At 57.2% G+C, this 27,603-nt stretch overlaps 1 protein-coding gene across 1 annotated transcript; it reads right to left on the bottom strand.

Annotated features, from left to right (window-relative positions):
- Nucleotides 1-3,981: 3,981 nt before the first annotated feature.
- On the bottom strand, nt 3,982-27,329 carry BICRA (BRD4 interacting chromatin remodeling complex associated protein). The gene is made up of 14 exons (XM_068992715.1): nt 27,275-27,329; nt 25,321-25,366; nt 25,182-25,224; nt 23,027-23,092; nt 19,193-21,157; nt 18,466-18,642; nt 9,979-10,629; nt 9,629-9,809; nt 9,219-9,328; nt 8,118-8,179; nt 6,880-7,028; nt 6,675-6,769; nt 6,363-6,465; nt 3,982-5,882 (listed from the first exon to the last, which is right to left on the bottom strand). The coding sequence occupies exons 2-14, from the start codon at nt 25,359-25,361 to the stop codon at nt 4,762-4,764; spliced, it is 4,764 nt and encodes a 1,587-aa protein (XP_068848816.1). The 5' UTR covers nt 25,362-25,366; nt 27,275-27,329; the 3' UTR covers nt 3,982-4,761.
- Nucleotides 27,330-27,603: the final 274 nt, after the last annotated feature.

Below are 27,603 nucleotides of genomic sequence, written 5' to 3'. Positions count from 1 at the left end.
CAATGGCTAAGACTCTGAGATCCCATTGCAGGCAGCCCAGGTTGGATCCCTGGTCAGGAAACTATGAAGCCACATGCTGCAATTAAACAAACAGACAAACAAAAAAATCCTTCACGTTGCAACTAAGAGCCAGCCAAGTTAAAAAAGAAACGATGAGACGAGTTCTGAAGATTGATGGTTGCACAATGTAAATATCTTAATGCTGATGTGATTACGAAGGTAAATTTTACGTGAAGGGTATTTTTTCACAATTAAAAAAAAAATGGAGAAAGCAGCCAGTGAGCTTGTTCACTTGGGACACTGGTCAGTCTTGGATTCCAGTCGTGCTCCGTGTCCAGGTGATTTGGGTCCAGAGGCAGTCGTTTCTGGCTTCTTTTTCCGGATGGCTCAGCTGTAGAAAGGGGCTTCCCAGGTGGCACAGTGGTAAAGAATCCACCTGCCAATACAGGAGATGCAAGGGACTCGGTTTCGATCCCTGGGTCAAGAAGATACCCTGGAGGAGGAAAAGGCAATCCACTCCAGTGTTCTTGCCTGGGAAATCCCAAAGACAAAGGAGCTTGGCAGGTTACAGTCCATGGGGTCGCAAAGGGTTGGACACGACTGAGCGACTGAACACTCTCCAGATGCCCACTCTGCAGTACCTAGCATCTAAGAGCGAGTATGCCAAAGGCTAACTGTAGAAGCTAAGGTCAGTTTAGGTCTCATACCCCGGGGCTTGGGGAGGAGGCTGTCTCTGCCTTTGCACAGCAGATTTACCAAGGCCTTGTATACAGGACTTCCCTGGTGACTCAGACGGTAAAGCGTCTGTCTACAATGAGGGAGACCCGGGTTCGATCCCTGGGTTGGGAAGATCCACTGGAGAGGGAAATGGCAATCCACTCCAGTACTATTGTCTGGAAAATCCCATGGACAGAGGAGCCTGGTAGGCTACAGTCCATGGGGTCGCAAAGAGTCCGACATGACTAAGCGACTTCACTTCACTTGTTGCTGTATACACCCCTCCCCCCAGGCTGGGTGTGCACAGGGGAAGATTGCAAGCTCCTAGCCAGACCGCCTGGCTTGCAGCCCAGTCTGCTACTTACTACATCCCTTGGGGCCTCAGTTTCCTCATCTGCAAGATGGGGTTATTAATTCCCACACGGCAGCTTCTGTGAGCACCAAATAAGATATTCTGGGTGAAGAGCTGGGAGCAATGCCCAAGGCGAGTGTTCTGGAAACATTAGCCATCATGTCCCTCTGTCGGGCTGCGTTCAGCTAGCCTTCCAGTGTTCAGTTCAGTTCAGTCGCTCAGTCGTGTCCGACTCTTTGCAACCCCATGAATCGCAGCACGCCAGGCCTCCCTGTCCATCACCAGGTCCCGGAGTTCATTCAGACTCACATCCATCGAGTTCATGATGCCATCCAGCCATCTCATCCTCTGTCATCACCTTCTCCTCTTGCCCCCAATCCCTCCCAGCATCAGAGTCTTTTCCAATGAGTCAACTCTTCGCATGAGGTGGCCAAAGTACTGGAGCTTCAGCTTTAGCATCATTCCTTCCAAAGAAATCCCAGGGTTGATCTCCTTCAGAATGGACTTCCAATGTTAGCCGGTGGAAATGACCGGCAAATTTCTTTCCATGGCCACATGGGGTCTTCCAGGAGCGGGCGGGGATTCAAGGATGTTGAGCACCGCTGTTCTCCTTTAGATCTTTATTACATACGCGGGGGAAGTAGGTCTAGAGCTAGGAAGGAGGGGGCGGTCTCTCTCTTGGAGATCCCATGTATCTGCTTGTCCCCTCCCATACACCCCCAGGAGCCTGCCGAGGAACGGGGTGGATCACCCTAGTCCAGCCGCCGTCACACCCACCTGACTGTGGCCGTTGCCTCGTGCCCTGTAGCTTGCATACGTGGCCGCCAGAGGGCGCCTAGGAAAACGAAGTCAGCTCACAGCCCTCTGCGCAGAACCTGCCGGTGGTTCCTGCCTCATTCTTAGAGTAAAAGCGTGGAGCTATAGGATCCTACAGGCTCGGCGCCCTTTGTTCCCACTGATCTCACCTCTTGTCTGCACCCCGTTCTTCCCCAGGTTCCAGTCATAGACCCATTTGGCGGTTTTACATTCTGTCCACGCTCCTGCCTCAGGGCCTTTGCACGGGCTGTTCTTGATGCCTTGGGTGCTCGCTTCCCGTGGTCCCCTCCCTTCTTTCATGCAGTTCTCTGTTCAGATGTCACCTCCTCAAAGAAGTCGTTCCTTCCCACTTGATCCTGAGGGCCTTCATGTGCGGTTGCACAGGTTGTTCACTGCACAAAGCACTGGCTTGATTGAAAGGGGCTGGAATCCGGGTCATGTGCTGCTCTCCAAATCCCCAGAGGAAGGGGGGTGCTGTTTCTAGTTCACACAAAAGGGTTCTAGGAACGAGCAGCTGCTGTGTCCTATTGAGCTGCGTCTCCCCAAGAGATATGCCAGTATCCTAACCCCGAGTGAATTACCTGTGAATTTGTGATCTTCTTTGGAAACGGGGTCTTTGCAGATGTCATCTAGTTAAGACCAGCACATACTGGAGTAGGGTAGGCTCAAATCCAATATGGCTGGTGTCCTCATAAGAGAAGACACACCCATGCAGAGGGGAAATGGCTCAGAAGGAGAGAAGGGAGGGATGTGGCTACAAGCCAGAGGAGACCCGGGATGACGAGATTGGAGAATGGAAGGAAGGACCCTCCCCTTGTCTCTAGGGGAACTGTGGTCCTGACCACACTTTCGATTTGGAACTTCGAGCCTCTGGAACTGAGAGAATAAATTTCTTTTAAGCCACCCACCCAATTGGGTGTTTTTTTTTTTTTTTTCCATATAAAGTGATTTTGTTTATTGGCTGCACCACGTGGCATGTGGGATCTTAGTTCAGCCATCAGGGATGGAACCCATACCCCCTACACTGGCAGCGTGTTTTAACCACTGGACCGTGAGGGAAGTTCCCGGAGGTAACGTTTTTTTCGTATCCACGGGAAGCTAACATATCCTGCTTGATTGCCCCCACATCTCTGACACTCTACACATTTAGTCAATCCTATCAGCAGGTACCCTGCTTGTGAGTTCATCTACTTGTTGGAACTTTTGCCTGTTGCCAAAAACCCGTGCTACTTCCACGGACATGCGCAGAGTGGCGAAAACGTGGAGTCGCCCAGCAGGCATGTTTCCGACTGAGTGCTGAATCGGTGAGGACACTCTCCTACTTGAAATGAAGCACCCTTTTGCGAGTGTTTTCACATTTTGGCGCTTTTGTGGATTTCACTGTTTTAAATGGCTCCCGGGGTTCTTGAGTTCTTAAGCCCAAGGAGGCTAGGATGTGCCTTACAGAGAAAACACCGTGCTACAGAAGCTTCATTCAGGCACGAGTTAATGCTGCTGACTGTGTGATCAGTGTTAATGAATCAACACTATATATTAAGTGAAGGGTCTTTAAAGAGAAAACACACATACAGTGATGAGTTGAGGGTTTGACAAAAATGTGATCAGAGGCTGGCCGGAAGCTAGCCGTGTATTTTTCCCCAGGAGGGATGGTTACATATTGACGAATTCCGAGCTCCCGGAGACCACAGAACCCCACCAGGAACGATACAAAAACACCTGGCTGATTGAGTTTGTCACTGTCTGCCCCCTCCACTAAGAAGTCAGGCCTCCCAGAACAGGCACTTCCATCATACTCAGCTGCACCCTTGTGCCTAGAATAGGACCTGGCCCCCAGCAGGGGCTCACAAATGAATGTGTAGTTAAGTCCCCACAATCCCCCTCTCCACCCACCTGTCGCCCCAACCCGCAGACTCCAAACAAGTTCCCGAAAACCCCAAAGCAATGCGGGCCGGGGGAGGGGGCGTCAGTACAGTTTTAAAAAAAGGATCGCTTTTTAATTTACAAGAGTTCTAAATGTACAGAATTCTCCTTTTAAAAAAATCGTTATACACAATAAATACAGTACAAAAAAATTTATCTTACAGTACTAGTTTTGTCTCCAAGATTTCAAAATCTGGCGCGGGTGGCTGGCGGCAGGAAGAACAGAGGGGAAGACTGCCTGGGGAAGGGGGTGGAAGGAAGATCCCGGTGTTATTTGGGAGGTGCTCGGATTTCAGTCGAGGGACTGGAGGCTTTGAAATCTTTCTCACTCGAGCACATACAGAGGGACATAGAACACACACACACACACACACACACACACACACAAGGATGCGACACGGGTGCCCGCAGGCACGCACTGCCAGGTGGGGGTCCCGGGAGGCAGGCTCACGCCGCCCTTTCCCTGCGTTTCCTGTCTCGGCCTGTGGGGGGCATTGGAGAGACGCGGACCCTGCCAGCGATGGGCGCAGGGACAGATTGAAGCCACGAGGGCAAACCGGGTACCTGGATGCGTGTGAGCGGTGGGGAGCGCCAGGGAGCCCTCCTCCCTGGCCAGTGCGCACGTGTCCCCCCTGGCGGAGGGGCGGAGCGTGGCTGGAAATGGGAAGAAATAGGAAATGACACACCAGGATTACCCCCTCCTTTGGCAGGGGGGACCTTGTACATTAGAGCCTCCCCTCCCAGAAATCCACGACCCCCACCCAACCACCCGGCTGAAGCAGGAGGTGGGTGGGACGAGGCCTTTGTGACTCAAATAACTTAGGCAAGAAAAACTCAAGGGGTCCCCGGCTCGTGTCCCCCAGGAGGCTGAGGTCAGACCCCCGGCTGTCCCCCTCCCCGCTCCCCGCTGCGTCCCTGCGGAGCGAGCGGACAGGGAAGGGAAGTCCAGCCCGGTGTTATCTGTTCAACGTCCTGGTACCGAGGCCACCGTTGTGACTGGAGGGCGGGTAGGCCTCCGGCCTGTGCAGGGGCGTCGGGGAGGTGGGCGTGACGGCCGCCGGGGCGGCATGGGGGTACGGGGGTGCGGGCGTCCGGCCGGGGGCTTGTTGGAGGTTCAAGATGCTGTCGATGGCGCTCTGCAGGTGTTCCGTGAGCGTGTCGTCCTGTGGACTGTCGCTGGAAAAGCTGGCCTGGTCCACGTCGGGCGACTCGGACTTGCGCCGCTTGGCGGGGGGCAGCGAGGGTGCCTCCCAGCCGGACTCCCGGCTGCCGCTGCCCTGCCCGGTGCCCGCCGCAGGCTCGGCCGGCCCGGCCTTCAGCATCCGCTGGTACAGCTCGTCCTCCACTGCCGCCAGCTCGCGGATGAGCCCACTGGTGGCCTCGTCCACTTTGGTGGGCAGCGGGGCCGGGCTGCCGCCCCGGGCTCTGCCCACGGCCGCCGCCACCGCCCCCTCAGTCGCCCCGACACCCGGGGCCTCCACATTCTCGCGGTAGGTCTTGCGGAGGGGTAGGCGGGGGCAGTGCGGGGCCGGCGGTGGCGGCTTGCGGTCAGCGGCAGCCGGCGGCGGCGGCGGGTGGTCCACCGTACCGTTCATCTGGCCGGGGGCAGGGGGCGGCGGTGGGGGCCGGGGCGGGGGCTCGGCCGCCTTGAGGGAGGTGGGGGGCGGCGGCGGCGTTTGGTGCACCGGGTCCAAGGCCGTGTTGTGGACGACCTTGCTGAGCCCGGCTTCCTGTTTGATCTTGAGCTTGAGCCCGATGCGGCTCCGGGCCTCGTAGGTCTTGATGGGCGGCCGGTTGCGGGAGGGCATGGGACCATCCTCGTCGGCGTCCAGGGAGGAGGCGGCGGAGGACGAGGAGGACGAAGACAGGGAGGATGAGGAGGCCCGCGCCCAGGTCACGGAGGGGGAGCCACCCACGCCGCCGTGTCGGATCACCAGCTTGGTGGGTAGGTGCAGAGGGGGCTGGGCTGGGGCCCCGGACGCCGAGGACGGGGACGGGCCGTGGCCGGGCAGCCGGTGTCCCTCGGAAGAAGCGGCGACGGGGAGGCCGAGAGTGCGGGAGGAAGACACGTACTCATCTGTAGAAGGGGGCCAAGAAAACCCCGGGGGTTAGCCAAGGCAGGAGGCCCCTGCAGAGCTGAGGAGCCAGTGTCCACTGAGTACCGACCATCTGCCGGGCCCGGGGCTAAACCCTTCACTCACGAGGACACTGTTAGGCAAGACCCTTCCCCAAGTCCCCATAATATGCCAGCAGCCCTCGGCACCACACAGAGGATACCACCTAACTTCTGCAACCCACCAACTTCTGCTGGCTTCACCCCAGTCCTGGCTCTGCTCTCCCGCTTTTCTGTGCCGCCGGGGGTGGCAGAACGTTCCCTCCCTCCAGGGCCAGGATTGAAGGGGGCGAAATGGACACAGGACGGTGGGACGAGCAGGAAGCGGAGGTCCACTCTTAGGGCTTTCAGGCTGGGCTCGGGCGCCGCCCAGTGGCGGAGTGAGGGAAAGCGCCGCAGCCGGCGGAGGCGGCGGGGACCCCGGCTCCTTCTGCTCTCATCTACCTGGCTTCTCCTTGGCCAGCTGCTTGTCCAAGGCCAGCGTGGTCTTCTCCTCTTGAATGAACATTCGGTCGATCATTACCATCTCCGCGGAGGGGCTCACCCTCTGGGGGCAGGGAGGGGGAGACGCGATTAGATGAGCCAGTGAAGAAGCGAGGTGTAGGAGGCGACGCGATCGCCAGGGATGGATGGGCACAGGTTCCCAACTATCCTTCTTGTGATCTGATCCACCCTCCCTCCTTGCGGCGGCGGGGTGGGGGTGGGGATGGGGGAAGGGCAGGGTCCCCCAGGGAGAAAGGTGACAGGCCACCCTACCCGGGACTCCTCCAGCAGCAGGAGGCGGTATTTATTGAGCATGGCCTGGGTGCGTTTCAGCAGCTGCGTGGAGACCGTCTCGAACTCCTCGTCCACTGCGGAGGAAGAGGTCCAGAGACCCAGATGTTGGGGAGGACCCGTAGTCAAGGGCGCCTGCACCTTGTTGGTCTTCACCACCCGCCTCCACACCCAGGGGAGGCCTCACCTTTGTGGTAGTCGTTGGGGGAGGGGAGGGCACCCTGGTAGACATGATAGGGCAGGAGGCGGTGCAGGGCATCCTCGAAGGAGGGGAAGGCCGTCTTGCAGTCAGGGTGCAGGACAGAGCCCTGATGTTTGTGCAAATGCTCCAGGAAGCTGGGGGGTCGGGGGAAGGACCACACACACAGATAACTCATGGTGAGGCCAGGAGACAGCAGAACCAGACCCTGAGCCCTCAAGCCACAAGGCAGACAACGGGGAGGGAAGGAACGTTGCAGAAGTATGTGTGAACGTGTGCCTGGCCTGCCTCTCTGTATCTCTGGGGACAACCAATGGCAGGAAGTGCTATCCTTATGCCCATTTTACAGATGAGGAAACTGAGGCCTGCAAAGATGAAGTCACTGATCCAAAGCAGCTAGAGGCAGCACTGGGAGTTAGATGCCAGACCGAGCAACTCACCTTCCATGCAATACCATCTCCTGCCACTTGGGGTCAGCATGTCCCTGCTCTACCTGGAACTCAGCAGCAGGCTTGGGGAGGCGGGCAGAGAGGTTGGGCCCTTGGGTGGTTGGTTGATAAGATCTGCTTTCTCACTGGGCAGTAGACTATCGCCTACTATGTATGGCTGTCTCTCCCATCAGACATGCTTGCTTGTCTGTACCCAGTGCTGAAGGCCAGCAGCCCTCACACACGGTGGATGCGGGACCTGGTCTGTCCAGTGTTTACAGAGTCCAGCACAGGACTGGGCACCCGATGAAGATCTGACCAACACGCTCAGGGGACGGAGGGCAGGAGAGAGGGACAGAACCGCAAGCATCCAACACTTACCTGCCCACCCGCCTAAACAGCCATCCGTCCAGCCACGCACCTGCCTGAGTAGCGTGCATCCATCCATCCATTCACCCTGGCCCCCAGGCATCCCTGCGTCCACCTGAACACGCACCCCCCACCCCCAGACAGGAGCCACTGCCTGCCAGCCTGGTCTGAGGTGCTCGGGGTACTGCGGTGACCAAGCCACACCAAATATCCACCCCTGCTCACTTGAAGCCACCAGCCTAGCTGCCCCATGAATGCTGCTAACACAGCCACACAGAATTCTCGTCATTCACCCTATAATCACTACTATTCACACCCCCCTCCCTAGAGGGGGAGGCAGAGAGATCAATGGCACTTCTTGAACCCACAGCGGGGGACGACGCCCACAGCGGGGACGGCGCCAGGAGGGGAGGCACCCACGGAGCTCACCAGGCTTCTTTGCTGGGCTGAAGCACAGGCAGTTTCTTCAGGCTGCCCAGCTTGCTCTCATACTGCAGGGGAAAGAGAAGCCAGTGAGGGGGGTTTCATGACAGAGGAGGCTTCCCTTGGCACCTGAGCCTCTGGGGCTGATGTCACCCGAGATGGGGTCCCAGTCCTAGCTGCAGGATTCCCCACCCAGCACACTCAACCTGCGGGGAGACTGGGGCTGGATCCGGCGGGGGACACGGCGAGGAGAGGGTGATACGCAGGCTCAAGCCCCAGGCATCCGCGTGGGCCGCCTCCTCTAGCCCCTTCTCAGGCCTGGGTCTCTCAGCTTCCGCCTGGTGCCTCCCTCCCTGCCCATCGAAAGGCCCATAAACCCCCCCTCGTTGTCTAGCACCTGATGGGCACGGCCTCTCTCCTCCTAGCCTGCCTAAATCTCTACCTTGACTTCCCTTGTCCTGCCTATTCTTCCCTTTCAGGCTCTCTCGAATCCTGTCTCTGCCTCAGTCTCCTCCACCCTCCCGGCCTATGCCCCTCTGGCCTGGGTGCTGCCATCCTAGCTCTCCTGACCACCCCCCCACCCCAATCGCCCCCTTCTCTCTTTTTTCTCTGGCTGCACTGCAAGGCATGTGGGATCTCAGTTCCCCGACCAGGGACTGAACCCGTGACCCTGCACTGGAAGTACGGAGTCTTAACCGCCGAGGCGGTCCCTCTGCCATCTCTGACTCAGTGTCTCACTGGCCACCCTGCCCTATCCTTCCTTTTAGGGTCTCCCCACCGCCTGTCCTGAGCCAACACAGTCCCTCCTCCCACAGCCTCCATCTCTCATCTGCTCACGCCCCCAGTGACCGCCTGGGATCTCTCTCAGGCCGTCTCTCCCATCCTCATTCTGTTGTTTTGGTGTTTGGGGGTGGATCTCCGTCCAACCGTCTTGGTTTCCCACATGCCCCGGCCTGGACTGGCCTGGTGGCCTGCCCCCACCTGGCTGTGTCTCTGCCCATCTCTACTTTCCTGACTGCCTGCCGGCCTCCCCTACCCCTCCAGCCCCATCCCAGTTCCCCAACGACCGGGCCTGGGCCCTAGCCCACCATTCTGGGTGCCCCTTACCTGCAGCCCGGAGGACTTCGCTGGCCCGGAAGGGGCGGCCTTCGCCACGGTCAGAGTTGGGAGGTTGCTGGCAAAGGCTTTGCTCTCGGCAGGAAGCAGAGGAGGCAGGCCTGGGGTGGGGGTGTGGGCAGACAGGGCTCAGGGGTCACGGGCACAAAGGCCCCCCAGAGACCCTGCACCCCATACTGCTCTGGTTCTTGGGCCTCGGTGGCTGTGGTGGCCCCGGAGTGAGTGCCCCTGGAGGGGACCTGGGGTGTACAGCCTGACCCCCTCCACCGTCCCTGTCCCTGGAGATCTAGGCGACCCTTGGGCTCTGGTGCCCACAGTTCTGGCCCACCCGTCCTCCTCGTCACTCCCACCCACCCGCTTCGGGCCCCCCATGGCTCCGTTGCGGGCTCCCTCTCCCTTACCTGCGGTGGCCATGGGCGCTGGGGCGGGGGGATGGCTGGGGGTGGTGGGGGTCCCGGATGGAGCCTGCCCACTGACCAGCACCGGAGCAGTGGGGCTGGCGAGGGGTCCCAGGCTGGCGGAGGACTGTGGGGCGGTGGGGGCCCCCACGGCCTTGCTCTGGAGAATGATCCCGGACGGCACCTGAGGAGGGGGACAGGTGGTTTTGGGGGGGACACACGCTAGCAGCAGGGGCAGCCAGGAACCAGGACCGGGGGTGAAGAGAAAGCCAGAAAGCAGTGGGAGGGAATCGGATCGGCGGGGAGGGCGGGGCTGCGACGTGGGCGGTGGGCCGGCCCCTGCCTCCAATTACCTGGTGAAATCTTTCGAGAAGAGCCTTCGGCTGGGGCAGCGCCGGGAATGGGGTGGTCACCATCTGGAAGGTCCGAGGAGGCGGTGGGGGGGGCGCTGCGGGCTCAGGGACCAGGTGGAGGGTCGGAGGGGGCGTGGGGGACTTGTGGGGCCCCTGGCTGGGCGGGTACTGCAGCTGGAAGTCAGGCGGCGTGGGGGCTGACAGCCGGGAAGACGTCTCGGAGGAGGAGGAGGAGGCGGAGGCGGCCCCGACAGTGGAGGTGGAGGCCGGAGGAAGGTGGGGGGCAGGGGCCAGTGGCCCCTCCAGGGGCTGGGATGGGGGTCGCAGCGGAGGCTGGGGCGGCCCTGGGGCGGTGGGGGCCGGGGTGTTTGCAGCGGGGGCGCCGCCCAGCTGGTTCTGGATGACAAAGATGCCAGGCAGGGTAGGGGGGGCCTGGGGAGGAGGACAAGGGTGCAGGGCGGGCTCTGAGGGGGGGCGGGACAAGCTCTGCGGCTGGGAGGGAGGGCGGGAGTGGGGGCGGGACGGGGGGCGGGAGGGGGGCCGGGCCGGGTGAGGGGACGGCAGATGGGGGCTGTCCCCCAGGGGGGCCTGGTGAGGTAGTGACGGGGAGGAGGAGGGGCCAGGGCCCTTCAGCGGAGCTGCCGCGGGGATCTGGGCAGGGGAGGGAGGGAGAGGGGAGGGGGCGGGGGTCAGAACCAACCTTGGCTCTCCTGGCCCCAAGACGCTGGGGACCCCTGCCGCTCCCACCCGGAAGCCCCGCCCCCTTCTGGGCCACCCCTTGTCCTGATCCCCGCCGCCACCATCCTTCTCATCACCCCACCTCCGTCCCCAACCCTGCACCTGCCCCCCACCCCCTACCTGTCCACCTACCTCGTTCCCTCAACCTGTCCCTTCTCGACCCACCCATCTGCCCCCCCCAACTCCGTACCTCTGCCTTCTGATCTCCCCTCTGCCCCCCAGACCCCCCTCCCCGCCCCAGAGGAAGGCGAGCTCTGCAGGCTTTGGGGGCAGCAGCGGAGGAAGCAGTGGCTGCGGGAGCACCACGCCAGCGGCCAGCGGCAGGTCGGCAGAGGGGGCCAGGGAGCAGAGCGCAGCAGCAAGTGCGGGGGGCGGGGGCGCCGGGCCGGCTGACCCAGGAGAACAGACATCAGCAGGGAGACCAGGCTGCTGCCAACTGGGGGTGGGGGTGGGGACCGCCGGCTGAGGAGGGCACGCTGGGGACGGGGGAGCCAGGGATGGGGACGGAAACCAAGGGTCAAGGTCAGGGTCTGGTCCCCCTGGACGCCAGCACATGAGTTACGAGTCCCCTTCTAAGTGTCCATGACCTGTACCTGTGGGGTCATGGCTGCATGCCTACCTGGGGGTCGTGGGAACCTACAGGTACGGGTGTGTGCGCGTGCATGCGTGTGTGTGTGTGTGTGTGTGTGTGTGTGTGTATCAGGCTTGCATATGCAATCTAAGCACTAGTCTGTAACACACCTCAGTCAGGGCATCCTTCTCCCCCTGAAGGTCACCTAAAGGTGACCTCTCCAAGAACCTCAAACCTCAGCAGCTGCTATTGAACCATGGGCAACAGCTGGGCACCCAATGCTGAACTGGCACCTCTCTGCTCTGGGTCACAGAATCCACCCCCCCACCGACAGCACCCACTGACCCAGTGCTTGCAGCTGGGAACGTGTACCCACTCATGGGCTCTCTCCATGGTCCTGAGAACTGTGATCATATCCGACCCACTTCACAGATGAGACATTGAGGCCAGGGAACCAAAATGACCAGTCCAAATGATACAGATGAACTTACAACACAGAAAGAGACCCATAGACTTAAAAACCTAACCTACTGTTTCCTGGGGGGTGGGGGGCAGGGGGAAGGGGATTGGGAGGAGTTTGGGAAGGTCATGTACACACTGCTATATTCAAAACAGATAAACAACAAGGACCTATTGTAGAGCACAGGGAACTCTGCTCAGTGATATGTGGCCGCCTGCATGAGAGGGGAGTTTGGGGGAGAAGAGATGCATGTACATGTATGGCTGCTCACCTGAAACTATCACTGAGTTGTTAATCGGCTATACTCCAATACAAAATAAAAAGTTTAAAGTTTGGAAATAAATAAATGAATTCGTGATCAGGAACATTCAGGCTGTTGCTCACAGGGCTGGCCACCGTGGGACTATTTACAACAGAGAAAACCAGAGAAGAAAGCTGGTGGGAGCCGCAGGCGAAGAGCTGACAGTGAGGACCAAGGGAACTGTCCCGCTTGGCACTCTCCCCTCCTAAGCACAGACTTCAGAGGGCACGGTGAAGTGGCAACAGACCCGATGCTGAGTGAGAGAAGGACAGCGATCCACGACGTGATTGCTAGACAGCGGGCTGCACCGCATTATGGATGGTGGATTTGATAACAGGATTGTCGCAACGCGAGATGCACTGGATCTGATGACTGCGGTGGTTGAGTGAGAGGATGCTCTTATTCTCAAAGACAGAAATAATCAGATCAAAATATGAAGGGGGTGCAGAAGCATGATGTCTGCAATTGACTCTCAAATGATTCAGGAAAAGAAAAAAGGATACATGTTGAGAGGGCCATGGCTAAAGCTAATGTGGCCAAATATTTACAGTGGTTAAATCTGGGGTGGCCCCCAGCGATCCCCGGCTCCCTGTTTTCAGGCTCCAATCAGGGGTGGCCCCCAGCAATCCCCGCCTCCCTGTTTTCAGGCTCCAATCAGGGGTGGCCCCCAACAATCCCCGCCCCCCTGTTTTCAGGCTCCAATCAGGGGTGGCCCTCAGCAATCCCCGCCTCCCTGTTTTCAGGCTCCTCCCCCACTATACCAGGGTTGGTCTCCGCAGCCATAGGAACTCAGCAGAAGTGATCATGTGTCACTTCCACGATTAAGTTATAAAAAAGACTGGCTTCTCTCCTGGGCAGCTCCCTTGCTCTTTTTCTAGTCGATTATGCGCTCAGGGGAAGCCGACTGTGGATCATGTTGTGAGCTGCCCTTCGGGGAGGCCTCAGTTTCTCTCTACGTAGGCCCTCTCTCCCACCAGCAGCCCTACCAGTGCACCATCTTTGTAGTTGTTACTCTGGCTGCGCAGTGCGGTATGCGGAATCCTAGTTCCCTGACCAGGGATCGAACCCTCACCCCCTGCAGCAGAAACACAGAGCCTTAACCACTGGGCCACCAGGGAAGTCCCACGAGTGCAGCATCTTGGAAGCAGACTGTCCAGCCTGGTCAAGCCTTCAGATGACAGACAGCCCTGGCCGATACCTTGACTATAATCTCCCAAAAGATGACAAACCAGAACTCCCAGTTAATCTGCTTCCAGATTCCTGATACTTAGAAATCATGTGAGGTAAGTTAATGTTTGTTGTTTCAAGCCACTCAGTTTAACAACAGGTAACTAAAACATCTGATTATAGTAAAGAATTCACATGGGTATTATACCCACATTCTAGTCTTACAACTTTGCTATATATTTGAAACGACCTAAAAATGAAAAGCTTAAAAATAACCCAAAAATTGAAAAATATTTTTAAAAATTCTCATCCTCAATAAAAATACAGGGACAAATACTCACACACTCCCCCCAAACCAAGTCAAGAAGCAAATGACATACTGGGGGAAATAGTGAGAGTCCCTTGGAAACTGGTCAATCCTAAAGGAAATCAACCCTGAATATTCATTGGAAGGACTGATCCTGTAGCTGGAACTCCAATACTTAGGACACCTGATGCGAAGAACCCATTCATTAGAAAAGACCCTGACACTGGGAAAGATTAAAGGCAGGAGAAGGGGACGACAGAGGATGAGATGGTGGATGGGATCACTGACTCGACAGACATGTGTTTGAGCAAGCTCTAGGAGACGGGGAAGGACAGGGAAGTCTGGTGTGCTGCAGTCCATGGGGTCGCAAAGAGTCAGACACGAGTTAGTGACTGAACAACAACATAGCCTAGACAAAGCTCATCTCTCTCATATAAAAAGAGGCTCTGGAAATCACTAAGAATAACAAGCAGTGAGAAAAATGGGGGCAGAGGATATGATCAGACACAGTGTAGAAAAAACAACACAAGAGGCTTAAATACGTCAAGAGATGCTCAACCTCCCTTGTAATAAGAGAGATGCAGATCAAAGGTGCCCTATGGAGCCAAGTTCAGGCACACATTACAAACAAGTCATATGTCTCATAAAGGCACTCGCACGTTGCCCATGCGAGTCTAAACTGGCACCATTTACTACAGCCTCAGAGGAATGCAATTCAGCAGCTGCTGTGCAAATTCTAAGTGCTCCTGTGCTTTGATCCAGCAAACAGGCTTCTGGGAAGTGACCAGAGAGATACACGTACACGAGATGACGGATGTTTACTGCAGCTCTGTGTGAAGGACCAAAGCCTCGACGTGGTCTAAGGGCATCAGGACAGCATGTCCGAGGATGAAAGCCCGTCCAGCCCCATCTACACAAAGGAATACTTCTCCACTGTAACAAAGGACCAAGGAAATGCTACCCAAGTACATGGATAATGTGCTACCTGCTGGGTAGAGAGAAATATTAACCTATACTTGCACAAGGTTATATATGCACAGAGCTGGAAGAAAATACAAAAAATAAGTGCTGAGGCTATGGGGAGGGGTTGGGAATAAAGGATGGGGTGGGGTACTTCCCCTCATACTTCAAAAATCCTTTTTGGAACTTCCCTGGCTGTCCAGTGGTTAAGACTCTGGGCTTCCACTGCAGCAGGTTCAATCCCTGGTCAGGGAACTAAGATCCCACACACCACAGATAAAAAGAAAAAAAGATTAAAAAAAAAAAAAGCTTTTTCATGATTGAACCATGTGAATATACTACCTAATGTCAAAAGGGACAAATGTTTGAAATGGATGAGAAGAAGAAAAGCAAGGCTAAAAGACTTCATACCAAAAATGTTGCCAGCAGCTTCTGCACGCTGGTATTTTGGGTGATTTGTTTTTCTTCTTAGTTCTTTTCTGTATTTTTTAAATCCTCTAGAGAAGCATGAAATTATTTTTATAATTACATTTTTTTTAAGCTCCCACATGAGTGGACTGTTTACTGAGAGATTCCAACTGCCCGTGGGGAGATGGGAAGACATTCGAATCAAGCAGAATTTGAAAGCACAGGAGTGGGGGGGCATGCATTTTCCCCTGTGGCAGGCAATGAGTGGGTCGCTGATCTAGGGTTGAGGAGGCTGACAGAGGCCTTTACCAGCAGGAACCTCATGAAGGAGCAGCTGGATTGGTCCATAACATGCTTGGGCAGTGCGTACTGTCAACCCTCCACATCCACAGGGGCTCACCCCATCAGATACCAAAATCCAAGGATGCTCAAGTCTTTTATACCAATGGTGCAGTATTTGCATATAACCTACGCACAACCTTTCGTATATTTTAAATCACCTCTAGATTACCTACGATACCTAATAAATGGCGCTAGTGGTAAAGAACCCACCTGCCCATGCCAGAAACATAAGTGACATGCATTCAATCCCTGGGTTGGGAAGATCCCCTGGAGGAGGGCATGGCTACCCACTCCAGTATTCTTGCCTGAAGAATGCCATGGACAGAGGAGCCTGGCGGGCTACAATCTATGGGGTCGCAGAGTCGGACATGACTGACGTGACTTAGCACGCGTGCACACACGCACAATGCCAATGCTATGGAAGTAGTTGTCTGCATATTCAAATGGTGCTTTTTGGAACTTTCTGGAATATTTTCCCCCGAATATTTTCCATCCACTGGTGGTTGAATCCAGCGGAGCAGAATCTGCAGATTCGGAGGGGCAACTGGATACCCTCCGATGCAGCAATTCTATTTTTAGACATTCACCCTATGGGCATTCTCACGCACGTGCAAAGCCCGGTATGAGAATATGGACGGGAATGTTTGTTAGCGATTCCGTGGGACTGGATACCTTAAGTGTTCACCAATAGGGGACTGAATAAGTGAAGTCTTGCACATCTACATAATAATAAAATAAAGATCTCAAAAGGTTTGGCAGACTAAGGCCCAGAAGCCAAATGTGGCCTGCTGCCCGCTTGGCCCGACCATTTTGGACGGCCCGCAAGCTAAGAATAGTTTTACACTTTTAAATGGTTGAAAAGAAGTCAGAGAAGAAGAATATTCTTTGACTCGGGACACTGATAGGAGATTCAAATTTCAGGCTTTATGGGAGCCCACCCACGTTCATTCATTCATCTAGAGCCATTTCCAGGGTATAGTGACCGTCCTGCAAAGCCTAAAACCTTTACTACTAGCCCTTCACGGAAAGTTCGCCGGGCTTCTCTCTCACGCTCCGGGACTTCCGACATGTTGGCCCTGTTGAAGCACTTTACATACACTGATTCATTTACTCCTCACAACAGCCACTGTCCTCAAACCCAATTGTCAGGTCAGGAAGTTGAGGCCCAGGGAGGTTAAGGGGCTTGGGGGAGGTACCATCTTGGTACTGTTGGTCACCCAAGGAGCGAGTCCAGACAAGCACCTGCAGGGTGTGTGTAGATCACATACAGGCCTTGCCCTGGCTCTCAACCACAGCACTCAGAAGAAGGGCTCCTACCAGCCCCGAGTTCCAGCTGAGGATGGAAGGCTGGGAGAGGGGACTGCCCTTGCCCCAGGGACCCAGGCCCACGTCTGACCACCCTAGAAACAGTACTTTCAACCTGAGTCTCTCACAGTCCAGGCGGCCCCTGGCCCCTGCCCTTCCTTCCTGTGTAGAGATGACCTGAGGAAATCTTGGCCCCCTGTCCCTCTGGACTGACCCGCTCCTGATGCCACAAACACAACAGCTAAAACAAGCGTTTGTTGTTGAGTCGCTGAGCCACGTCCAACTCTTTTGTGATCCCCATGGACTGAAGCCCGCCAGGTTCCTCTCTGTCCACGGGATTTCCCAGACAAGAATACTGGAGTTGGTTGTCATCTCCTTCTTCAGAGGCTCTTCCTGACCTAGGGATCGAACTCGCCTCTCCTGCACTGGCAGGCAGGTTCTTTACCACCGAGCCACTCAGGAAGTCCCCAGGTAATAATAACAATAGCAAATATTTTTGGACTGCTTATTCTGTGCAAAGCACATAGCAACTCGGTTACTCGTCCTAGTAGATGTATAAAGAAACTACTATCCCCATTTTCCAGATGAGGAAACTGAGGTTCAGCAGTTACAGGGACTTGCCCAGGATTAGCACAAGGCCTGGCACATACTTAGCGTTCTCTTTTCCCTAAACAACAGTTGACGGAATGAAGAAGCTGGTTGCTTCCAGTCACGTGGTAAGTAGCAGAGTCTGAGAGTGAAATCACGGCTACTGACGGCCAAAGTGCAGCGGATTTCTGCCTGCCTGGCCCTCATTCATCTTATTTCCTCCTCTTCTGCCTGTCCTAATCTACCTACCCATGGATCCTTTCTGAACAAGTGCAACATCTATACCTCCAGAATAAAAGGGGCCCATCCTAACCTCTCATATGCTGATGCGCTGATGACTCATAGGAGACAAAGTCTATTTCTCTAATATGTAAAGAGTTTCTACAAACCAACAAGAAAATGACCAGCAACTCAAATTTGAAAATGGCCACGTGTATGAACAGATAACTCCACAGAAAACACAAATAACTCTAAAACTCTAAATCTATAAAAACCTGCCCTCATTTACAGTAAAAGAAATACAAATTAGAACAAGATACTGTTTTTTACTTACCCACGTGGCCAAGTTCAATATCACTTGAGGGTGGGGGCAAACAACCAGAGATCATATACTGATCAGCCACAGATAATCCATTAACCCAATTTATACTCTACAGGGAGCAATTTGGCAATATTTGCCACAATTATAAATGCATATGCTCTCAGACCTAGCGATGTCCTTTTAGAATTTATCCTACAAAGAGACATATGTACAGAGTTGTACTTTGCAGCCTTGCTCATCTGACAGCTAAAGACCGAAAGTGACCTAAATTCCCAACAACAATATCTGGTTACATAAAGAGCACCCACACACAATGGAATACTACGCAGTCATGTAAAAGAGTGGCGTACAGCCCAAGATGAACTTCTAAACGATAAAAGGTGCAGAATGCATGTAGAGTATTGCTTTCATTTTCGTAAAAATGGAAGGAAAAGAACTCCGTTGTCTTTTTGTTTGTCTCTTCGTGGGAAAAGAGTGAAAAAAACCCTCTTGGGGAGGGAAAAGCCAGGCTTGAATCTAGACCTCTTAGTGTCTTCCTCGAAATGTGAGCTACTTATCCAGACAGAAAAATGATCATTCTAGGACCTAACTATGCGTCCCTGACTAGAGTGTGGTCTCAAGCATCCACGGCCCTCGGGAAACATCTGGGGAGCCAAGGAGAGCACTGCTTCCCAAGCCAGCGAAACAGAGAGGCAGGCAGGACAGCCAGAGAGCGCGTGGAGGGCGGGGGGGGGGGGGGAGGCAGGGCGAGGGGCAGGGCTGGTCTGCGCTGGGACAGAGGCTGCTGGGGTTCGTCTACCTGGGGGGCCGGCACCGGGGAGGCCTGGCTGTCGGGGGCCTGAGGGCCAAGGCCAGTTCCTTTGGCGACAGGGGTGGTCGGGGCTGGGTCTTGGGCGGGAGGCGGGGCGCTGACTATGACCGAGGCGGGCACGGAGAGGTGGGGGCCCTCTGTGGAGAGGGGCTGCTGGCTCCTCTCCTGCAACGGGCAGCCCACAGTGGGTCAGAGGCCACCCCCACAGACCCGAGGCCTCCACACCCCGACTTCCAGCCCCCGCAGGTGCTTCGGAGAAGAGGGTGGTGGGAATCAGTTGGGAGGCACCCAGAGACTAGACGCTGAAGTCAGGGGATTGGGAGCCCCAGGGTCCAGAGGGCATGACCTGGGGTAGCTCAGTCCCCTCAGTTCTGTGAGTCATCTTCAGGCTCCACCCCAGCATCCATCTCTCCCGCCCCGTCTGTCTGTCTGTCCATCCGTGTATCGCCCACTCTCTCTCTTGGACCCTTCTCCAACCCTCCAGCAAGAGGGCAGCCTTTCTCTCTGTCCCTCCCCTTGTCTCTCTGTCCTGGTCAGTCAGCTGGGCCCTGTCCCCCCGGGACCTCCTCTGAGCGACCTGAGGCAGGGGTGGCAGCTCTGGGCACCCTTCCTGACCCCCGGGCCCCTCCCCACTTGCTGCTTCAACCACATCCGGTTCCAGCTCCAGGCCCCCCTCCACGCGGGCCCCTTCCCCTGCCCCGGCGGCCCTGGTTACCTGGGGCAGAAACATCTGCAGGGAGTCCTGAGTGAGGACGGCCGTGGGGGCAGCAGAGGGAGGCTGCCCCAGGACAATCTTCTCTGGGCTGGACGCCAGGCCCGGGCTGGGCTGCGGGGTGGTGGCCTGAGCTGGGGCGGCGGCCTGTGGGGTCGGGGCCTGTGGTGGCGGCGGCTGCTGTTGTTGCTGCGGCTGCTGGAGGCCCAGAGGCAGTGGTGTGCTGGCCGTGGGGGGCGCCTGGGGCGCTGTCTGCACCGTGAGGACAGGTGTGGCCTCCCCGGCGGCTGGGGTGGCGGGCTGCACCAGACCATCTGAGGTGTTGAGCATGGCCACGGCGCTGGGGGGCAGAGTGACCCCCTGGAGGACGGTGGTGGCGGCCGGCCCGGCGGCGGCCGGCTGACTCTGCGTGGGCAGGCTGCCAGCGGCCAGCGACACGGGCATCTGGAAGAGCGCCGGCTGGCCCACCTGGATGGGGGCGGCCGAGAGAATGTGGGCGGCGCTGTGGGCCCCCGAGTGGGGGGCCAGCACGGGGCCCAGGCTCAGCGGGCCCGCCAGGTTCTGGTTGGTGAGGATGGGGTTGGCGATGAGCTGTCCGCCCGCATGGGGGGCCGCGGCTGCCAGGATCTGCCCGCCCACGTTGGCCGGCAGGGCCGAGAGCGGCTGGGGGAGCTGGACCGCCGACGTGCCAGGCAGCAGGAACTGGTTCTGGCCTGGAAGCATGTGCTGGGCGGGGATGACGATGCTGCTGCCTTGGTTTAGGAGGTGCACGCTCATGGGCTTGCTCAGCGTCCCGGGGGGCTGCGGGGGGGCCGCCCCCGTGGTGGTGGCCGGAGGCGGCTTGAAGACGTTGGCCTGCAGGGCAGGTGCCGGGAAGCCTGACAGCACCACGTTCTGGCCAGCCTTGCCCGCCGCCATGAAAGTCAGGTTCTGGGGAGCCTTGGGTGGCTGCGGGAGGGCCCCAGCCTCACCCTGGATGGTGAGCGTGGCGCCCGCAGGGGCGAACGGCTTGGGGGTCAGCTGGTAGAGCTTGGGGGGCAGCACGCCAGCAGGCTTGGGCTGGATGGGCGTGGGCGTGCGGTGCAGAATGACATTGGGCGCTTGAACCAGCGGCGATGTGCCCAGGCCGGGGGCCACTGCCAGCGGCTGTCCTGAGGGCGCCCCACTGGCCACCGCCGGGGCAGCTCCCGCTCCTCCGAACACCGAGTTCCCATTGAGTGTGGTGGCCACAGCGGCAGGGAGGTTCTTCTGGAGGACCAGGCCGGCCCCCTGGGGTGAGACGCCGGCTGATGCCAGGGTCACTGGCTCCGAAGGGCCGGCCGCTGAGGCCAGGTAGCCGCTGACGGGCACCTGCTTGGCCAGGAGCTGGGAGGTGGGTGGGTTGAGAGCCATGACGGGTTGGCCGACCACCTGGATGGGGGCCAGGCCGAGCGTGGCTGCTGCGGCACCCCCAGGGCTGCCGTTGGGCAGGCCCTGGAGGCCCGGGATGGGCTGCAGGGTCACGTTGCCCAGGCCCACAGGCTGCAGGAAGGGCTGGACGCTCAAGGCTTTGCTGACCACGTCCTGCGGTGGCACCAGGGCCTGGTGGGTTAGCACGGTGGGCGGGGCCTGCAGCCCCAGCAGGTCGGCACCCCCCGAGAAGAGTGCCTGGGGTCCTGTGGCCACGGCAGCAGCCCCTCCAGCCCCCGCCGGGCCGGCTCCACTGTCCGCGGGCTGCAGGGTGGGCAGCTGGAAGGGGCCCAGGTCCAGCTCGGCCTCAGCCTCAAGTGTCTGCTCGGTGATGTTGGCCTCCTGGAGGCTCTGCTGGAGAATGTCGCAGGGCTGGTCGGCACCCCCCGCGCCCCCGCCGCCGCCCCCGGCCGCGGGCGAGTCCAGGATGTCATCTTCCAGGAAGTCGAGGTCCACACTGGGGGCCGGCTGGCTGGGCTCTGGGTTCAAATGGTTGCCAGAGGCTTCTTGCACATGGAGCTGGAGACGGGGAAGGTGAGGGAGGAGAGAGCCCACGTTAGCAAGGGGCCAGGCCCAGGACACAGCTGAAGCCAAGGGTACCTGATGTCAGGGCAGCAGGGAAAGAAAGAACCTTCTACAAGAAGTGGCTGGACCCGGGTTCAAATCCCAGCTTCGCCAGGGCTGAGCTGGGCACCCCAGGGCTGGCTTAATCCGGCCTGTTTTTTCCCCCATCTGTGCACATCAGCAGAAGGTAACAAAAACCATTTTCTAAACAGCCATACAGGCCCATGATGCTCTTCTGCAGTTCCAAAACCCCAAAGGCTCTGAAAACCGTGAATGTTTTGAGAACTTTAGGCTGGAAAGCCCTGACCAGAATGCAACTGATGCTCAGAGGGAAAGGCGTCATTCAGTCACGCAACAGGACTCGCCCTCGGTGTGACCACAGAAAAGTGAGTGTGTTACGTTACACGCAGCACACACGTAGTCAGCACTGCCTTTCCAGCATCTGAAAAACCCCGAATCCCACAACAAGCCTGCCCCAAAAGTTTTGGATCAAGGATCATGGGTCTGTTAAGCGCAGGAGCAGCAGCAGCCTTGCCCGGTGCCAAGCACTGTGAGTCTGAGGTTTCTTAAGTGCTTTCCGGATGGTGATCCAGGTCACGAATGTACGATCAATACATGTATGCATTTTTGAGCAAATATTCCATAAGTAATGAGTACGCTAGCAGCATGGAATACCCACTGATAATGGGTCAAAACTATTGTTAAAAAGATTCTGAGTTCACTCCACGTGGACGGCTCAGAGCAGTACCTGGCACCCGAGAAACACCGTCTATCACTGCTGCTGGCATTACTATTACTGTCTAGGTCGCTGCTGTTAGTAACAGCCCAGGGAGGTGGGCACTGCTCCCTCCTTGCCCCCTAGACTGGGAGGGGGTCACCCCGCTGCCAAGCAGGGGGCATTGCCTGGCGAGACAGGCTACAGCTCAGCCCCCAAACAAAGACCAGGGGGTTCTGAGCTCCTAACTGCTAAATGGCTATAACCAAACCTGCCTCCTAGGACGGTTGTGACATTTACTGACATCATGCACGTGAGGTGCTAAGAACCTGACCAGGGTCCTTATAGGTTAAATTAAGACAGGGCGGTGTGGATAAGAATAACGCATACTCTAACCGATCTGTAAGTGTAATAACATGAGAGTACTATTATTTGCTGGGTTCTGGATTTAGGCATGTATGTTACGCCAGATCAATTGTTTGGAATGTGTTATTACGGTGGTTGTGAGGATTAAGTGAAAATTACCGTTAAGGGTCTAGCATATGATAAGTGTTCTGTAAATGACAGTTACGATGACGAGGGAGGGGGCGGGGTAGGGAGAGAAGAGGGGAAGGGAGAGGCCACAGAAGGGGAAGAGGACGGAGCGGCCTGGCACGCAGGAGGTGCTCAATAATGTAGATGCCCACTGCGTGCCCCGCTTTGGGCTTTGCTCATCACCCCTGCTCTCATCTTCAGGCAGAGACGGAGGTCTGTATCAGTGGATCCTCTTCCCCGGCTGAGCCAGGACAAGACCCCCAAGATGCCTCTGTCCCCATTCCTCAGGGGCCAGCCTCAGCCTCCATGCCAGCGCTATAGCAGCTGATCCCTAAGGCCAGGGACCCAGGAACCGCACCTCCTTCTCTGAGGCACAGCCTGGAGGCAGGGGAGGTATCTGGCAGCCTCGGCCTCACCTGCACCCCACTCTACTCTTAGTGACTACGCCCCAGCCCCTCACTGGAGGGGCAAAAAGTGCCTTAGGGAATAAGTGAGACACCCTCCAACCCTCCCCCACTGGCTGCTACCACGGGCGTCCTGCCCACCACCCTCTTCGAGCTCCCACGGCCACTTACCCCAGGACCTTCATAGAAGGCACTTTGGGCCTCCCCGGGATTATCCAGGAGGTCATCACTGTCGAGCTGCAACAAGACCCGCCCCCACCCAAGGTCAAAGGTCAGCTGGGCAGTGGGCCGGCCCACACGCTAGAACAAAAACCAATTTCGTGTTACACGGACACAAAGACAAAGACGAGGTGGGGGTGGGGGGGATGCAGGGGGTGGGGGAGGTTCGAGGGGTACGGGAAACTCCACCTCCAGAAAAGAGGCCCCAAAGGAAGGGGCTTGGCTGCAAGTTTAAATCCTAAGGAGCCCCCAGCACCACGTCCGAGGCTCCCCGCATGCCTGCCTGGAACTCTAGAATCCTGCCTCCGCACCTTCACCCAAGCAGCACCCCGGGCCTTCACCCTCTGCCTCTTTGGTAACACATCCTGCAGGGCCTGTCACACGTGCCTCCTCCTCCCGACACGTGCCCGTCTGTCCCTTCCTATGAAATCAGTCCTTCCTCTGCACAGCCGCGTTCCCTGGGCGCCGGATGTGTGAGCTGCTCCCATGTCTGGGAGGGCAGGGACCGGTCTCATTCCAGGAGTTATCCTCAATGCCGAGAACAGGCCTTAAGCGCCCACTGTCCACAGTCGAGCTCCCCAGTTTCTAGCTGATCCCCTTCTAGAACCCTAGACTGGTATGGGGTTGGCCAAAAACTTCATTCGGGTTTTCTCATTACATCTTACAGAAACATCCAAACCAACTTTTTTTGGCCAATTCAACATATCTAACTGCTGCCCTCGGACTTCTGGGGTCTGCTCCAAACTCCCAGTCTCAGGGAATGGTACAACCCATTTGGTTGCTCAGGTCAAGTCCAGGAGGCAGTCTGGACACTTCTTCACCATCTAATCCACTGTCAAGTTGAGTGACGCTGCCTTCCAGGCCGACCCCAAAGTTAGCGCCTGGCACCTCCTCCACCGCCTGCCTTGGGGCCCAGGCCGCCATCCTCCCATTGCACTTGCCTCGGCTCCACAAATTACTCGATACATCCCCTTGAGGAGTGGAGCTCTTTTCCCTCTCTGAGAGTGTGGGTGGGCATGGTGACTCGCTTCCAGTGAATGCAGTGTGACTTCGGAGACTAGGTCATAAGAGGGACTCAGCTTCCTCCTGGCTCTCTCCCCGGGGTCACTTGCTTGGGCAAACCAGCTGCCACGTCATGAGGATGCTCAAGCAATCCTCTGGAGAGGCCCATGTGGCGAGAAGCTGAGGCCTCCAGCTAACAGGCACAGGAGTGGAAGCAGGCCCCCCAGCCCCAGGCAAGCCCCCAGATGACAATGACTCCAACCAATATCCTGAGTGCTACTCAGGGGAGACTGCAAGATAGACACCCAGACTGCTCCTCCATTCCCAATCCCCAGAAACTGAGAGCTCTAACAAATGTTATTAGAAGTCAGTAGAAGCCACAACGCGTTGGGATAACTTGTTATGCAGCCCTAGGTAACTGATACAACCCCTTGTGGCTCAACAGATGTCCCCTCGTCCCCGCTGTGTTCCATTCTCCGGAGTGCAAATAGAATATGCCCATGTGGCTGCTTAATAAACTGTCAGAGCTGCCTGTCACATTCAGAATAAAGTCCAAACTCCCCAGTCAAGCTCCTCTAGGCTCTGCATGACCTGGGGATTTCTGTCCACTCCAGTCTCCCCACCTACTATTTACCTTTCATCCTGGCCCCACTGGCCTTCTTTCTGTTCCTGGAACGGGTCGGACTTTCCCGCCTTCCCACCTGCTCTCCCCCCGGTCAGAGCACAGTGGGTGCCTCCCTTTGGTCCTTCAGCTTCACCCTCAATGTCGCCTCTCCGCCCACTGCAGCTAACGGAGCCCCTGCCCTTGCCCCCCACCTCCCATTCATTTTCTTCGGATCCTCCTCTGTGGTGCAAAAGTGATGTTGCTATTTCTTCTGCTGCCCGGCGTGGTGCTTTCCACCACTGCCTTTATTAGTCACTGGTTGCTTGTTTACCCAGGAAATGTGTATGGCGTGAGGGCAGGGATTTGCCGTCTCTTTCCCTCTTCGCCGTGAGCTTGGGGCCTGGCTCCTGGAAGGCAGATGTCTACTCAGTGTGGTGGTGGGGGGCTTGACTCACAGCACCCTGCTGCCCTGGGGGATGCCTCGCCCTGCCCAGCACTCACCTTCTCGGATCCATGTAAGAAGTCATTGAGGGCCTGAGGGTCACTGAAAGAGAGAAGGGAGAGACACTTGAGGAGATGAGGGACAGGGGAGAGGAGGGAGAGTGAGGGGGGAAGGGGTGACGGGAATCCCACTACTCACCAAATCACGTCTAGTAAGCATCTCCCATCCTCATCATCCATCGCCACTGGATGGGGCAGGGCGGGAAGAGGGCGACAGGTTAGACGGTGGCAGCGGGCCAGGACCCTCCCCACAAGGACCATTTCTTGGGGGCCCAGACCCCTGGAGTCTGTGGGCATGGGCGGTGGGGGGGGCGAGGCAGGACCCTCCCCACCAGCAGCTCTGACCAGAGAGACACGGCTGCCTTTTCCTCCTCCCTCTGTCCCCCCAGCATCCGGTGATGACAACGATGACGTCAGTCCTGACTAAGTGAGCCCTAATCACGTGTGGGCCCCGTGCCAAGTGCTTCACGCACGCTAACGCAGTTAATCCCCAGGGAACCCCTCGAAGTGGGTCTTGCCGCCCCCCAGCTTCGCAGAGGAGTTAATGCAAGAGCAGAGGCTGTGGTTCTCCGTCTCCTGGCTCGCAGAGGTCTGGCCCCCGAGCTTGTGTCTGCCTCCTGAGGGCAGGGCTGGCCCAGCGCGGGCGTTGGGGGGCTTGTCCTACACGCGACTGGGTCGGGGGGAAGGCATGAAGGGGCTCAGGTTCTGGGTCCCCATGGAAGACACATGCAGTGCAGTTCTCACGGAGGGAAAGAGAGGGAGAGGGACCCAGAGGGTGGGCGCTTGGCGTCAGAGCAGCTGCCGGAGCCCGGCTGAGCCCATCAGAGTGATGAGGATGAGGACGGCTAACATTTGGCCCGTGCTTATCACGTGCCCACCAGGCACTGTCCCAAGCATTTCACTAATGTTAGCTTGTTCAATCCCCATGGGGAAGGGTACTGTGTGTCCCATTTTATAGCGAGAAAATTGGAGTTCTCTGTGTTTGCCATCCCCCCACCCCCACCCCTCACCTAAGCTCCCATTGCTCCAAACATCCCACCAGGCTTCCAAGTACCCATCTTGCCAAACTTCCGCCTCACAGTCCATCTCTCCTGTCTTCCAAACACATCCAACTGATCCATCCTTCCATCTGCCCACACATCCTTCCCTCCCAACGATGCAGACAGGACACGAGAAATCACACACAACCCCAGCCCAGAGCCGTGGACTTCTCACCCTCTCTTTTTTTTGTTTTGGTAGGGAGAGCAGGAGTGGTCCTGAACTCACTGAGGAGGATCTACCCCTCTCTACACCTCAAAACACACAAAATCTCACTTGTGCCCTCAGCTGGGTCATGATTCCTCACTCTGACAGATCCTCTGAACTTCCCAATCGCCACCCCAACCCCCAGTAACCTCAACGGCTCTGTGACAGCCTCGGGAGGATCCCCGCATCACTAGTTCAGGGTCTTCTCTGAACTGTGCCTTGGAGGGTCTGATGAAAGCAAAAAGACCCTCTGGCCAGAAACACGCATGTGGGCCAGATATGTTACCCATACTTCTGCATGGGACACGCACACACATATGCACACACGTACACACTTCACGGGCCCCAGATTACAAGGCCAGTCTAGAACAGAAACATCCATCTTCAGGGCCTCAAACGCCAGTCACCCTCCCCTCTAGAGCTGGCCCTGGGCACGGACCCCAGAGAGGCCTCTCCCTTCCAAGACTCTGGCTGCACCGGGCGTTGGTACAACATACTCTCTCTGGCCTCACATCCCCACCCCCACCCACGCTTCCTTCTTCCCACGCCACCAGCTCCGCGGCCAACGAGCCCCTGCCCTTCCCAACCAGCCCACAGTGGGCAAGGCCTGGCCGGGGAGCAACTGGCAAGATCTGCAGAGCACATGGAGAAGAGGGGGATGTGGGAGGGAGATCCTGCTTCTCCTGTAGATGGCGAGGAGGCAGGGGGCTGGCCCGAATGACCCCAGGGCCCCAGGTTGGGAAGGGTGGGGCTGAAGGTTGTGGCTAAGTCAAGGAGGACCATCCCTTCCGTGGAGGAGGTGGGGGACCACAGCCCCTCTGGGAATGAGCCGACGCTTGGCTGGTTACCTGCGCTACAAACGAATCATGAAGGGAAGGAGGGGGTGTCCACTCCAGGTCTACGCGGGGCCCCCAGCTGGGGACTTGGGGAGTGTCCTTTCGGGGGCCAGCTGTGGAGAGAGAGGGAGAGAAAGGCTGTGAGTGGGACCGTCAGTGAAAAGGAGAAAGATGCAGCCAGAGAGGAGAGGTCAAACCCAAGTGTACAAACCACAGGAAACAACACCGCACATGATCTCACGCATGGTAAGTGCAGACAAGACCGCCCTGTATCTACCCACACTGCATATGTACATATACGCACTCACGCAACAGCCTGCAACACCGTACGGCTTAATCCA

Source organism: Capricornis sumatraensis, chromosome 20, assembly GCF_032405125.1.
Source record: "Capricornis sumatraensis isolate serow.1 chromosome 20, serow.2, whole genome shotgun sequence".
Lineage (NCBI taxonomy): Eukaryota > Metazoa > Chordata > Mammalia > Artiodactyla > Bovidae > Capricornis > Capricornis sumatraensis.
This window is presented reverse-complemented; position numbering and strand designations above follow the sequence as displayed.